The sequence below is a fragment of the Myotis daubentonii genome, chromosome 1 (genome assembly GCF_963259705.1).
Source record: "Myotis daubentonii chromosome 1, mMyoDau2.1, whole genome shotgun sequence".
NCBI classification, from domain to species: Eukaryota; Metazoa; Chordata; class Mammalia; order Chiroptera; family Vespertilionidae; genus Myotis; species Myotis daubentonii.
Window position 1 is genome coordinate 71,801,918 of NC_081840.1, and position 12,766 is coordinate 71,814,683.

The following is a 12,766-nucleotide window of genomic DNA, read 5'->3' on the forward strand; positions in this document are numbered from 1 at the left end:
TGGGGGTCCCCTGCCCAGGCATGATTCCTGGGCCAGAGGCCTCAGGCCTGGGTGGGGGCCAGAGCCAGTGATCGGGGGGAGATGGGGGTCCCCTGTCCAAGCCTGACACCTCTGGCGGAGGTGTCAGGCCTGGGCAAGGGGCCAATCAGGTGATCAGAGGGTGATGGGGGTCTACGCCTCTGGCTGAGGCATCAGGCCTTGGCAAGGGGCAGAGCCAGCAATCGGAGGGGTCTGGGGGTCCCCTGCCCAGGCCTGATGCCTGGGCCAGAGGCATCAGGCCTGGGCTGGGGGCAGAACCAGTGATGGGGGGAAATGAGGGTCCCCTGCCCAGGCCTAACGCCTCTGTCAGAGGCGTCAGGCCTGGGCAAGGAGCCGATCCTGCGATTGGAGGGTGATGGGGGTCAACGCCTGAGGGCTCCCAGTATGTGAGAGGGGGCAGGCTGGGCTGAGGGACACTCTCCCGCCCCCCCCACCCAGTGCACGAATTTCGTGCACCGGGCCCCTAGTCTATATAATAAAAGCCCAGCCACCCTTATGGCGGAACGACCAGAACGACCGTTCGCTATGACACACACTGACCACCAGGGGGCAGACAGCGCAATGAGCTGCCCCCTGGTGGTCAGTGTGCTCCCTCAGCTGGAGTGCTGCTCAGCCAGAAGCCAGGCTCACGGCAGCACTAGGGAGCAGTGCACCCAGCAGTACAGAGCGAGCCGATGGGCGGTTGGGAGTGAGGGGTCCCAGATTGCAAGAGGAATGTCCGACTGCCGGTTTAGGCCCAAGGGGTCCTGGATTGTGGGTGGGTGCAGATCGGGCTGAGGGATCCTCTCCCACCCCCAACACCCCCGCATGAATTTCATGCATCGGGCCTCTAGTATATAATAAAAATCTTTCTACCACATTCCTGACGAAAATCATCTCATAATCATCCCATGTATGATATTTTCAACTGATTTAGAAGAGATCTCAGATCAGGGTGGCTTCAGGCCATTGATTTTTCAAGGACAATACTTGAATTGCTAGGGATCTCCATCTGAAATGCATGTCATTTGGGCAGTGATTATGAGGTCTCCAATGACTTGTCATTTTTACAAAGGTGTACTTGTATTGATGATCACAGATTCATGTGGAAAAACTGTGCCCAGGGTGGCTTAAGTTTACATATTTTACTGAATCCCTTATCTAAAGGCAAGTCAAATTACTTTATCCATCATTGAATGAAGCTCTGTCTCTGAAATGAGATGTAATAGCTATTTCTTACCTTAATAGTTCAGAACCGGGATTTGATGACTCTACAATGAATTAAAAGACTTCAAGAAAAATTGTAAGATCACAAGTTTGATCTTTCAGTGCTCACCTGTAGACATTGTATGCTCTTAAATTCCCTTTCATGCTTTTTAGACAGCCATTTATTTACTCCTTGATCCTTGTAGAGAATGCAAACCATAAATTATTAGATTCAATCATGAAAGACTTTTAAAATGATTTTAATGATGCGTAACCTAGAGCCTGAAAGCTCAATGTGATATGTGTGGGTTGTAGTACCCATATGTATATGGGAATCATGGAATTAAATGGAAGGGAGGCTAAAAAATGACATCTAGTTTACTGGCCTTGTATATTCATGCTTTAAGTTTTCCAAATTTTTACTCCAAACCCATGACAGTAATAGATGAATATATGAAGGAAGAGTATGAAAGATATAGCTATGGTGGAAAACATTACAAACAACTCTGTGAACTAGAAATGAAAAGACACATTCAATAGAAAGCAGGACTGAAGCTGTGGGATGTAATACAAAGCTTCAGGAAGCGAACAGGTGGGAGATCATAATCCTGTGGGGAAACAGACTGAAAGTGCCCCATATGTGGGAGAACCTCAAAGAGATAAAGAAAAACATAGCACCCATTAAAGAAAAAGCAATCAATTAGAAAAATAAATCACCCAGAAAGAAACAGCAACCATGTGATGTGAAAGTAACTAATTAGAAATTTGGGGAATGAAACATTTAAAAACCTCAGTGGGAAGAATAAACTCTAGACCAGCTAAGTCAGAGGGAATGAGTGAAGCAGGAAAAAGTTCTTCACCCAGAAGGCAGAGGGACAGAGGGGGACAAAGTGAAAGAGCAGTTTAAAAATCTGGAGGATATTGGGAAATTACAATGTTTGTATATTAAATTTTTTCAGAAAAAAAAATGAAGAAAGGGCAAAAAAATAGTATTTGCAGATGTAATAGTTGAAAATATTCTAAGCTTAAAGAAAGTTTTGTAATTGAAAGTGCATATCAGGTGCTGTGCAATAAAAATAGCATAAATCTCATTAGGAACAACTAATGCTTGAAGGTGTGATATTTTACAACTAAACTATTATATAATGGTGAGGGTGAATTAGGACATCATCAGACATGACAAAACTAGAAGAGTTTACCACTCACAGATTTTTGGTGAAAACTAAAGAGTGGACTTCAGATGAGAAATAGATTCAATTCTAGGAGAAATGAATGAAAATGGAGAGCATAGACATTGTAAAATATATTGGTAAGCTTAATTTTTCTTGCACAAAATGATGGGACTGGAATTTAAAACAATAATAACAACTAAAATTGAGGAGCTTATTTAGTGTCTAATCAAAACATAATCATTTCTCTTGGTCAAAGGGATGCTAAACATAAATTCTTAGATTTATATTCTAAGAGCCATAAATATTTAGATAATACATCTAGACTAAAGTACTGTAACTTTGAATGTATGTTAAAAATTACAAGTGCTTACTGAAAGAGTAGAAATATAATATATGCTTCCTAAACAATAGAGAAAATAGACAAAAATCCTTTTTACTTCAATATGAGGCAAAAATTAGCTAAGGAAAAAAATACAAAACTTAATGTAACAAAATCTACAAAAAGATGATAGAAACAGGTCCAGACATATAATGTAACATAGTTCATCTCAGTTCTTTAGAGTAGTATTTATAATAGGATATATTTTTAATCTAATTATATGTAGTTTATAAGAATCTAAAACAAATACAAATTTGAGAATAAATAATGGGAAAATATTAGCAAAGGAAAGCTGGTGTTGTAATGTTGACAAATAGAATCTATATATATAAAAGCCTAAGCGACCACTCGACCGTTAGACCATTCGACCAGTAGCTATGATATGCAGTGACCACCAGGGAACAGACGCAGGCATGGAACAGACTGATGAATCTCAGAGGGAAGAGGGGAAGGCGGAGGGTGGGAAGTGATTAACCAAAGATCTTATATGCATACTAGAGACCTGGAGCATGGATTCATGCACTGGTGGGGTCCCTTGGCCTGGCCTGCGGGGATTGGGCCAAAACTGGCAGTCCAACATCCCTCAAGGGGTTCCAGATTGCGAGAGGGCACAGGTCAGGCCGAGGGACCCCACCGGTGCATGAATCTGTGCACCGGGCCTCTAGTATAAGATAAAAATCACATATGGAGATGAAAAGTCAGTCACTCCTTCTTGATAAAAGGAATAGTCCCAACAAGAGTATTAGAAATTATGAATTTGTATACACATAACAATATAGCTGTCAATTAAATAACGCAAAACTGGCAGAATTACAAGAGGTTATTAAAACCAAAATTATAATGGAAGATTTTACCACCTTTTATTAGAAACTGATGACTTATGGAAACCAAATTATAATAAGGCCATAGGTTTGAAATGCAGAATTAAAAATTGTGATTATGGTTTTGTATACTTGGGTACAGAATCTTGCTTTCAACAGATAAAGAACACATTTTTCAAGCACAAATGGAACATTCATAAAATTCAATTATGTTCTGAATCACAAAGAAACTTAACTGAATTTTGTAAAATTGTCACAATAAAGACTAGTCTTGAGCATGATGCAGTCAAATTAGGAAGCAACACAAAATAGTGAAAATAAACAAACATATTTTGACCAAGAGTAATTCTACATGACTCAGTAATAATGACAAAATATTGAAAACTAAATGATAATAAACGTGCCACTTTTCACATCTTCTGGGCTACAGCTAAATTGGGACTTAAATTCTTCTATTTAAAAATAAGAAATGTGTAAATATAAATGCCTCAAAAAACCAGAAATATAGGAGCTATTGAGTGAACACAAAGAAAACAGGAAAGGAAATGATAAAAGTAAGAATACAATTTTTAAAATTAAAATGGGAGAAAATATTGAAAACAATACAAATAGCTGGCACTTTGCTGAGACCCAAAAACTGTTAAATACCTGACAAGATCTATCAATAAAAGACCAATCACCAATAAAGTATTCTGCAATAAGAAAATTCATAAAACAAATGACAAACCCTAGGAAAGAAAACACTGTTGATAAGCACAGGACTAGTGGCCTTGGTTTATAAGTGTTTCAGTATTACTAAAAAAGGATGGATAGTCAATTAGAAAAATGGTCAAAGAATATGAAATAAATTTACAGTAAAAATAAAAAGATTATAAATCTGGCCATAAATGTCTGAAAAACATGTTCAACCTCAATCATACAAAAGTAAAGATATGCAAATAAAAATACTAATGAGATAAATACCAATATTTTTATCAGAATGGCAAAAGTTTTAAATTTAATAAGATTCGGTATTGGTGAAAATGTTGGGGAATGCATCTCAGTAGATATGGACAAAGTACTTATATAAAATTTGGTCTTTGTTCATGCTCTAAGCATATTTAACAAATCCTATCTAACAAAAGGGTAATATGCAAATTAACCATCACTCCATCACAAAGATGGCGGTGCCCAGTCCCTCAGCCCTGCCGGAGTCCCCCAGTCCTGGGGGGGGGCGCCGCTGAGAGCGGGCAGTGTGAGCAGCCTGGCGAAATGCTTGCATTGTCGCCGTGGTGACGAGACAAGAGTTCCACCCCGGGATGGGCCTCTGGGCTATGGAGAGCCTCTGGGCAGCGGGCATGGAGCAGCCAGGCCCCACAGAGAGCTCCTGACACACAGATTCATGCGCAGGGTTACTAGTATAATCATAAAAACAATAAACAAATCTTAACAAGTGATGTACAGATGGAAACATCCTTAACCCAAAATAGGAAAACAACATAGTATGGTATTAAATGCTTGGGCTTCACAGCTAGACTGCCTGGGTTTGAATCCTGATTTTATTTCTTGGTAGTGGATGACTTTAGAGAATCACTGAACTTCTCAATGCCTCAATTTTCTCCTGTGTTAAATGAGGACCATAATAGTACTTACTTATTGGGTTGTTTTGAGAATTCAATTAGTTAATATTTATAGAGCACTTAAAACAGTGCCTTGTACATAGTAAGTACTATATAATTTGTTTTCTTAAATAAATAAATTTCACAAGGAAAAGTAATTTCTAACTGCCTTTAGGTTAATTAGCAAACTTTCTCTTGCCTATCCTATCTAATAAAAGAATAACATGCAAATTGTCCATCACTCCAACACACAAGATGGCCGTCCCATGTGGACACAAGATGGCTGGCAGGGGAGGGCAGTTGGGGGCGACCAGACCAGCAGGGGAGGGCAGTTGGGGGCAACCAGCCCTGCAGAGGAGGGCAGTTGGGGCGACCAGGCCTACAGAAGAGGGCAGTTGGGAGGGACCAGGTCAGCAGTGGAGGGCAGTTGGGGGCGACGAGGCCTGCAGGGGATGGCAGTTGGGGGCGACCAGGCCTGCAGGGGAGGGTAGTTTGGGGTGACCAGGCCTGCAGAAGAGGGCAGTTGGGAGTGACTAGGCCAGCAGGGGAGGGCAGTTGGGGGCAATCGGGCCACCAGGGGAGCAGTTAGGCATCGATCAGGCTGGCAGGGGAGTGGTTAGGGGGTGATCAGGCAGGCAGGCAGGTGAGTGGTTGGGAGCCAGCAGTCCTGGATTGTGAGAGGGATGTCCAACTGCCCATTTAGGCCCGATCCCACAAGCAGCTGGATATCCCTCGAGGTGTTCCAGATTGGAGAGGGTTCAGGCTGGGTTGAGGGACACACACCCTCCACCCCCCATCCCTGGGCCTCTAGTCCTATATAATAAAAGGGTAATATGCAAATTGACCATAAAGGCAGAACAACTGCTCAACCAGTCACTATGAGGCGCACTGAACACCTCTCGGTTCCTTTCCCCGGCCAGCAGGCTCCCATTGCCTGATGGCAAACGGGGAACTGGGACTGGGTGGCAGGGGACATGGGTGGCACCAGATCAAGGCCCCCACCCCACCAGTCACCCCACACTAGAGGGCAACCTGTGGCAGGGGCGGGGGCTGGCGAGTGGGCAGGAACAGCTGATCTCTCAACTCCCCCCACCCCCACCCCGCTGGCCAGCAGGCTCCAATCGCCCGATGGCAAATGGGGAACCAGGTGTTGGTGACAGCGGGAGGTGGGGCTTGTTGCTGGCAGACGGAGAAGATGGCCCTGATCGCAGGCCAGACCTAGGGACCGTACCTGCATATGGATTTTGTGCACCGGGCCTCTAGTCTAAGATAAAGATAACTAGGAGTTGTAGCCTCTAGAATTATGGGTTCTTAAAAAAGTCTGTTACTGGCCAATTAACCATGTCTACTAGATTAAACAGACACTTGTATATTGCACTGGTGATACTGAAATAGTATAAAGTAAATTATAGGTGACGTGACACAGACTTACATTTGAATGCCAACTCTGTGTTTGGCAGAGGTGGCATGTACATCCGTACCTCAGTAGGGAAGGGATTCCATAAATAGTAGTTATTATACACAAACAAGAGAGACCATTATAATACTCCATATATAGCTAAAAGTAAATTCTACTTGGATTAAAGATTGAAATGTGAATAGCAACATTTAAAACTGAAAAGAAAGTATAAAAGATTAACTTTATGACCTTGGGCAGGGAAAGGATAACATCTCTGTGTGAGGTTTTAATAAAGATCAAGCCAACTTGAACATTCATCCCAGGCTGAATCTGATTATTCAAATTCATTGATTCAACTGTAAAGAACTATTTAAATATGAAGTTTATTATGACTTGAAGCAAAATGGGGAGGGAAACGATGAAGCAGTCTTTGTTTTGCAGAAAATAATCCAGGGGCAGATATGTTTGAAACTAAATTATTTCAAAGAGCCATCATTTCTTTCTGTGTTTATAGATTCAGTGGAATTTTTACTATCTCCCAATTCAATCCCTTTCTTTCTTGTACTTGGTTTTACTGATTGGGCTTTACTTCTGGATGAATCCTGTATATCAGGCTCTGGGGACGAATAGCCTTTTGCCACTTTCTTCTGTTGCCTGGTTGGCTTGCTTCATTTTTGGGACATTAACCATGGAGTGCAATGTTTCATTTTCGTCTGGATTGCACCATCTTTTTCTAGCCGTATCATACCATTAAGTGAGCCCCATGGTCGAGTATCTGCAAACTCGTAATGCCATTCTCCCATGTGTTGATCAAGTTCAAGTAACTTGTAGGCCCACTCTTCATTTTTGTTTTCCAATCTCTGGCAGATTATCTTTGAGCTTCCTCTGAAACTTACTTCTGTATAGTAGCTGCGGTTTGGTCTTTTGCATTTATGGCTCTAGTGACTTGCTGCCAGAGTTTCACTGCTTCAATCTCCCTGCTCTTCCAGTTTTACAATGTGCCTTATTAATCTCCATTGCTTAACATCTGGTGTTAGGTACCAGAAAACCTCTGAATTATCAGTCTTTTTGTCATTCATAAAAACTTCACTCTCCCAATGACCTTCCAGAGTAGCTAAGACTTCCTTTCCCAGTTTAAGTTTCCCTACTATCTGATTAACACAGGCACTCACAACTACCTAGAAATGGCTTTAGGTTAAATTCAAGTATTGCACAGTATCTAGTTTTTTTTTTACATGTAATATTGACTGTTCCACCAAGCTCCTGTGTCACTGTGCATAAATAATTCCTTTACAGTGAGCATATGGCATTATTATTGCATAATCTTCAAGAAAGTTAATTGTGCTTCTGCATCTAATATTGCAGATAGTGAGTTTCCATAGAACTTGGACTAAGCTAGGATACTACCATTGAGGCAAAACCCATCCTTTCAGTACTAATATAAAAGGCAGGTAGTGGTGGGACACCTGTTCAGCAGTATAAAAAGTTTTGCTGTTTGTTCTGAATGAATCCACAAATGACTGAAAGTCTCACCAAGTGTATGATGATAAGGTTCAGTCCCTTTGGTCTTTTATAGAATCCTGACAAATACCATTTCACTTCTTTCTTCAAACAGAAATAAGATTTTCTTCAAAAGCAGCTTCAGTAGGAAATCTACATGACAATAGTCATATGAAAGTTTATTCACAAAAGAATGTAGGACAAAATAAATGTAGGACAGGTTCGTGCCAGGACGGACTTCTCAGCAGTGCCTAGATAAGGCTTTGGTTTTCTTCAGACACCATTGCTATTTGAGAGACCTCACCTCCCCTCTGAGTCCCTCATGGCTCTGCTTAGCAGTGTAGGTGGTCTCCTTTAAAGGCTCAAGAGGCTCAAGTTCGATATATGTGTCATCTAGCCTTCTGATGTATCTGTGTCACTTTCTTCGCTTTTCCCTATCACCTCATTGTCAGGCACATCATGCTCTTGGTCATTTTCTTTATTGGATTTTTCAGAATACATATCTTGGTCCTCAAAATGCTGTTGTTCAATTTCACTATCATTTAAGTAGAAGTTGTCGCGACTGTGGAGATTGTTAGCATGTAATAAGTGATATAAAGTCACATGTGTGCTCTCTGATGAAATGCTCAATTCATGTTCCTTTCCTTCCCTGGTCATTATATGTTTAAGAAGACTAGGACATTTCAAAGCCAACTCCAAAGCATCCGTTCAGCACCTTCCATCTGACTCCAAAGTAGCTCAGATGATCCTACTAGGAAAGGGCTGAGTTATGAATCCAACTTCCTCACCTTTTGGACCCTTTACTGCCCAAATAAACTGCTCCAAAGGATGAAAAAGTTTGAAACAAAAGCCATCCTTTTATTGATGGATGCTCAACGATTTCACAGGCATTCAGAAGGGCTGTTCCTACCTATTGACCATTTTGGGGGGCTTTATAAATCAGTAGCACCTGGGTTTCAACACATACCAACCTTGGTCCAGCTCTTTAAAGCACCACGAATCTTCAGCCAATCAGCCATAGTAGTAACAGAAGGGTCTGTGATTGTACCGAGGAACTCCTTCCCGGCTCTTTTCTTCTCGGTAAATTTTTTTTCCACCTTGAGATACAGTATTCTTTTTTAGTGAGCTTGCTTGAAGCTGAACTGCCCTTCTCCAAGTCATTTTGAAGTTTAGACTCAGACTTGCTTTTGACATAGAAAGAGAAGAAGCATTTTTATTTTGAGAAATGTCTTCCTTTCCTCTTTCAAAACCCTGGCTATGAGGATTTGCTGGACTTAAAAAATTGCTGATACAAATCTTTGGTTGGGTTGGATAAACTTCTTTCCCCTGGCACTGACTCATCTTTCCTGGTGTCAGAAGTTGAGATTCTTCACAGTTGTGGTCCAACGACATCTTTGCTATCACCAAGAAGCATATCTTAAACTTTAGCAACTTATAAATGTGGCAAGATCGAAGTTCGATCAGCTTCTCCATCTGCCAAACTTTCACCCCCATAGTGAAAGAAGATAAGGTTATACTTCTCTTTCCATAATGTTAGCCATTTTGTGAATCTGGAAATCCAGTGTGGAGCCCCTGGATTGGCCAGGCATTGGGAGTCCATTCTGGTACCCTGCATGCGCCTGGTCAGAGCCCAGGCCCAGGGCTCAGTATCACCACTGTGGAGGGACTGCAGGCTCCAACCTCCAGTGGGGGCCGGGCGGGAACTCCAGCCCTCACCTCCCCTCTGTTTGTCCTGTATTAGTGGTGGCTGCTGCCGCTGCAAAAGCCACTGGTACAACATCTTTAGGAGACTATGCACATGCTATTGATACATAATTATTTTTCATTGTTGTCTCTGTCTTTACTTGGAAAATACATTGTCACAGAAGTGGTCATCAAAGTGAAATATTAATTTGATGGTACAACTATTTGTGTTTATATGCTACTAGTGGCCCGGTGCATGGATCCGTGCACAATGAAAGGAAATTAAATTAGAGGAAATATTTTAATATCGTTATTCACCCTTTCTCTATAATAGAAGCGTCAGAGATGAAAGAAAACTAGTAAAATTTATATGAAAATAATATATAAATTGATTAATAAATAATAGCAACATAATATAACAACAAAGACATGATATAAAAACATGACATAAAACCAAAAAAACATGAATTAAAAACAACAGTGATAAAAACAATGACTGATAAAGTGATTTAACTTATTCAGTATCTCCCTGTATACCACATTAAGAGTAAAAACACTTTCAGAGTGCTTGACTAATTTCCCTTGTGATGAAGTTTTTATAACTTTAACATCACATGCTCTTCAAACTCTAGAGAAAGCAACATATAACTGACCATGTCTGAAAACGGGTTCAGGTAGGAATATTCCTACTCTGTCTAGTGTTTGTACTTGTGATTTATTAATAGTCATTGCAAATGCTGGCATCACAAGAAACTGTCTTTGAATTAATTTAAATGGGAGACCAGTGTCAAACGGGACAAATCAATTCTTTTTTTAAAAAAAATATATTTTATTGATTTTTTTACAGAGAGGAAGGGAGAGAGATAGTTAGAAACATTGAAGAGAGAGAAACATCAATCAGCCGCCTCCTGCACACTTCCCACTGGGGATGTGCCCACAACCAAGGTACATGCCCTTGACCAAATCAAACCCCGGGACCTTTCAGTCTGCAGGCTGACGCTCTATCCACTGAGCCAAACCGGCCATGGCAATTCTTAAAATCAGAACAACCTCTCCTTCCACAGATCCTGTTAATACTTCAGTTTCGAGAAACACACGCATGCCATTGGCACCAGCAAGAGCTTTATATGTATCGCACATGTGCGAGTCAACATTTATTTTTAAATTGCCAGTGAGCGTCATATGTATCAGCCAGTCGGACGGACGGACGGTCAGTCACTTAGCCTTTTATATGGTGAATTAACTAGATAAGCCTACCAGTCTACCACTCTTCTATTTATTCTCTAAGTAAGATGTTTGAAGTTCAGATAAAATAGGTATGAATCAGAAAATTCTCACTGTTGTCCATGAGTTAAAAAATAAAATTAAAAACATATAGAGAACTTGTAAAACTTAACACCAATCAAACAAACAATCCAATCAAAAAGTGGGCAGAGGACCTGAAAATACACCTCTCCCAAAAAGATATACAAATAGCCAATAGATATATGAAAAAAATATTCAACCTCACTGGCAATTAGGGAAATGCAAGTCAAAGTTACAATAAGATACCATCTTATACCTGTTAGAATGACCAGTATCAACAAAACAAGCAATAACAAGTGTTGGAGAGGTTGTGGAAAAAAGTAAATCTCATTCACTGCTGGTGGGAATGTAGACTGGTACAACCACTATGGAAAGCAATCTGGCAATTCCTCAAAAAATTAAGAATAGAGTTACCATATGACTCAGCAGCCCCTCTCCTGGGTAGATACCCGAAAAACTCAAAATCATGAATTTGCAAAGATATATGCACCCCTATATTCATTGTAGCATTATTCACGGTGGTCAAAACATGGAAATAACCAAAGTGTCCTGTGATAGAAGACTGGATAAGGAAGATGTGGTACATATACACAATGGAATACTACTCAGCCATAAGAAAGAATGAAATAGCATCATTTGCAACAACATGGATAGACCTTGAGAACATTATGCCAAGTGAAATAAGTCAGAAACAGCTAAGAACCATGTTTTCATTCATGTGGGATATAAAACTGAAACTTATGAACACAAACAGCAGAGTGGTGGTTGTCAGAGGGAAGGAGGTGGGGATAGTAGGGGGTCCTAATATTAGGTGACAAGAGAAGATTTGACTCTGAGTGGTGGACACAAGGTGCAATATGCAAATCTTGTAACATAGAAATCCACACATGAAACTTATATGTTCATGTTGACTAGTGTCACCCTAATCAATTTAATAAATACAATTTAAAATATAAATAATAGTAAAGAGGAATAAAAATTAAATTAAAATATCAAGGTTTTAAATTTTATATTTTTGAAATGATACTTGTTTTTGTTCTAATTACATACCATTCCTAAAAAAAAGGGGGGGGAATTGTAACAGTGAATCTGGTAGTTGACACAATGCAATTGAAATGAATTGGAAGAAAACATTTTTCAGGAACAAGAAAAACAGTTATTGAAAGGGAATAAAAGTAAATATTAGCAAAGTACATTTTATTTTAGGGCCAATTTAAAATACACACATACTGGTTTCCAAGTGAGGAGAGGTTGAGCGAAGGAGATATGTCTTTAAACTTTTACTTAGACATTTATTTTAAAAATTTTAAACTTTCTTGGCAGGTTTAAGTCCAGATAAGCATCTTGGAAAAACCCTGGATCAAATGGAGCCTCATCTCTTAGAGGTAAGAATTTATACTACGTTTCTCAAAATGTAGGCATCTGTAGGTATCTAAAGGGCGGAACAAATAGTGGTATGTTATAATTATGAAATCAAATTTAATCTAGAAAAACTCAGATATATTCATGATAGATTTTTATGAAAACCTTAAAGTTCTAATGGGTATTAAAATGTCTAAAAATTAATTATAGAAATTATTACCAGCTTGTTGTCCTAAGTAAAAAAGTAAGCTGTATATAAAAGGAAATTGTTCTATCAGAAAGTTTACTTTTATTGAAATGGATATGTTAGGCTATACAAAAAG

General features: G+C 40.0%; 1 protein-coding gene and 1 pseudogene across 1 annotated transcript in view; one reads left to right on the plus strand and one right to left on the minus strand.

The window, feature by feature from the left end:
* The window catches only part of DPH6 (diphthamine biosynthesis 6), a 187,314-nt gene that overhangs the window by 144,110 nt on the left and 30,438 nt on the right, over nucleotides 1-12,766 (plus strand). Inside the window, exon 6 of the mRNA XM_059705354.1 lies at nucleotides 12,405-12,466. Within this exon, the coding sequence (XP_059561337.1) occupies nucleotides 12,405-12,466 (62 nt within the window). The remainder of the gene's footprint in view (nucleotides 1-12,404; nucleotides 12,467-12,766) is intronic.
* LOC132220640 (oxysterol-binding protein-related protein 8-like) lies at nucleotides 6,960-9,522 on the minus strand (annotated as a pseudogene).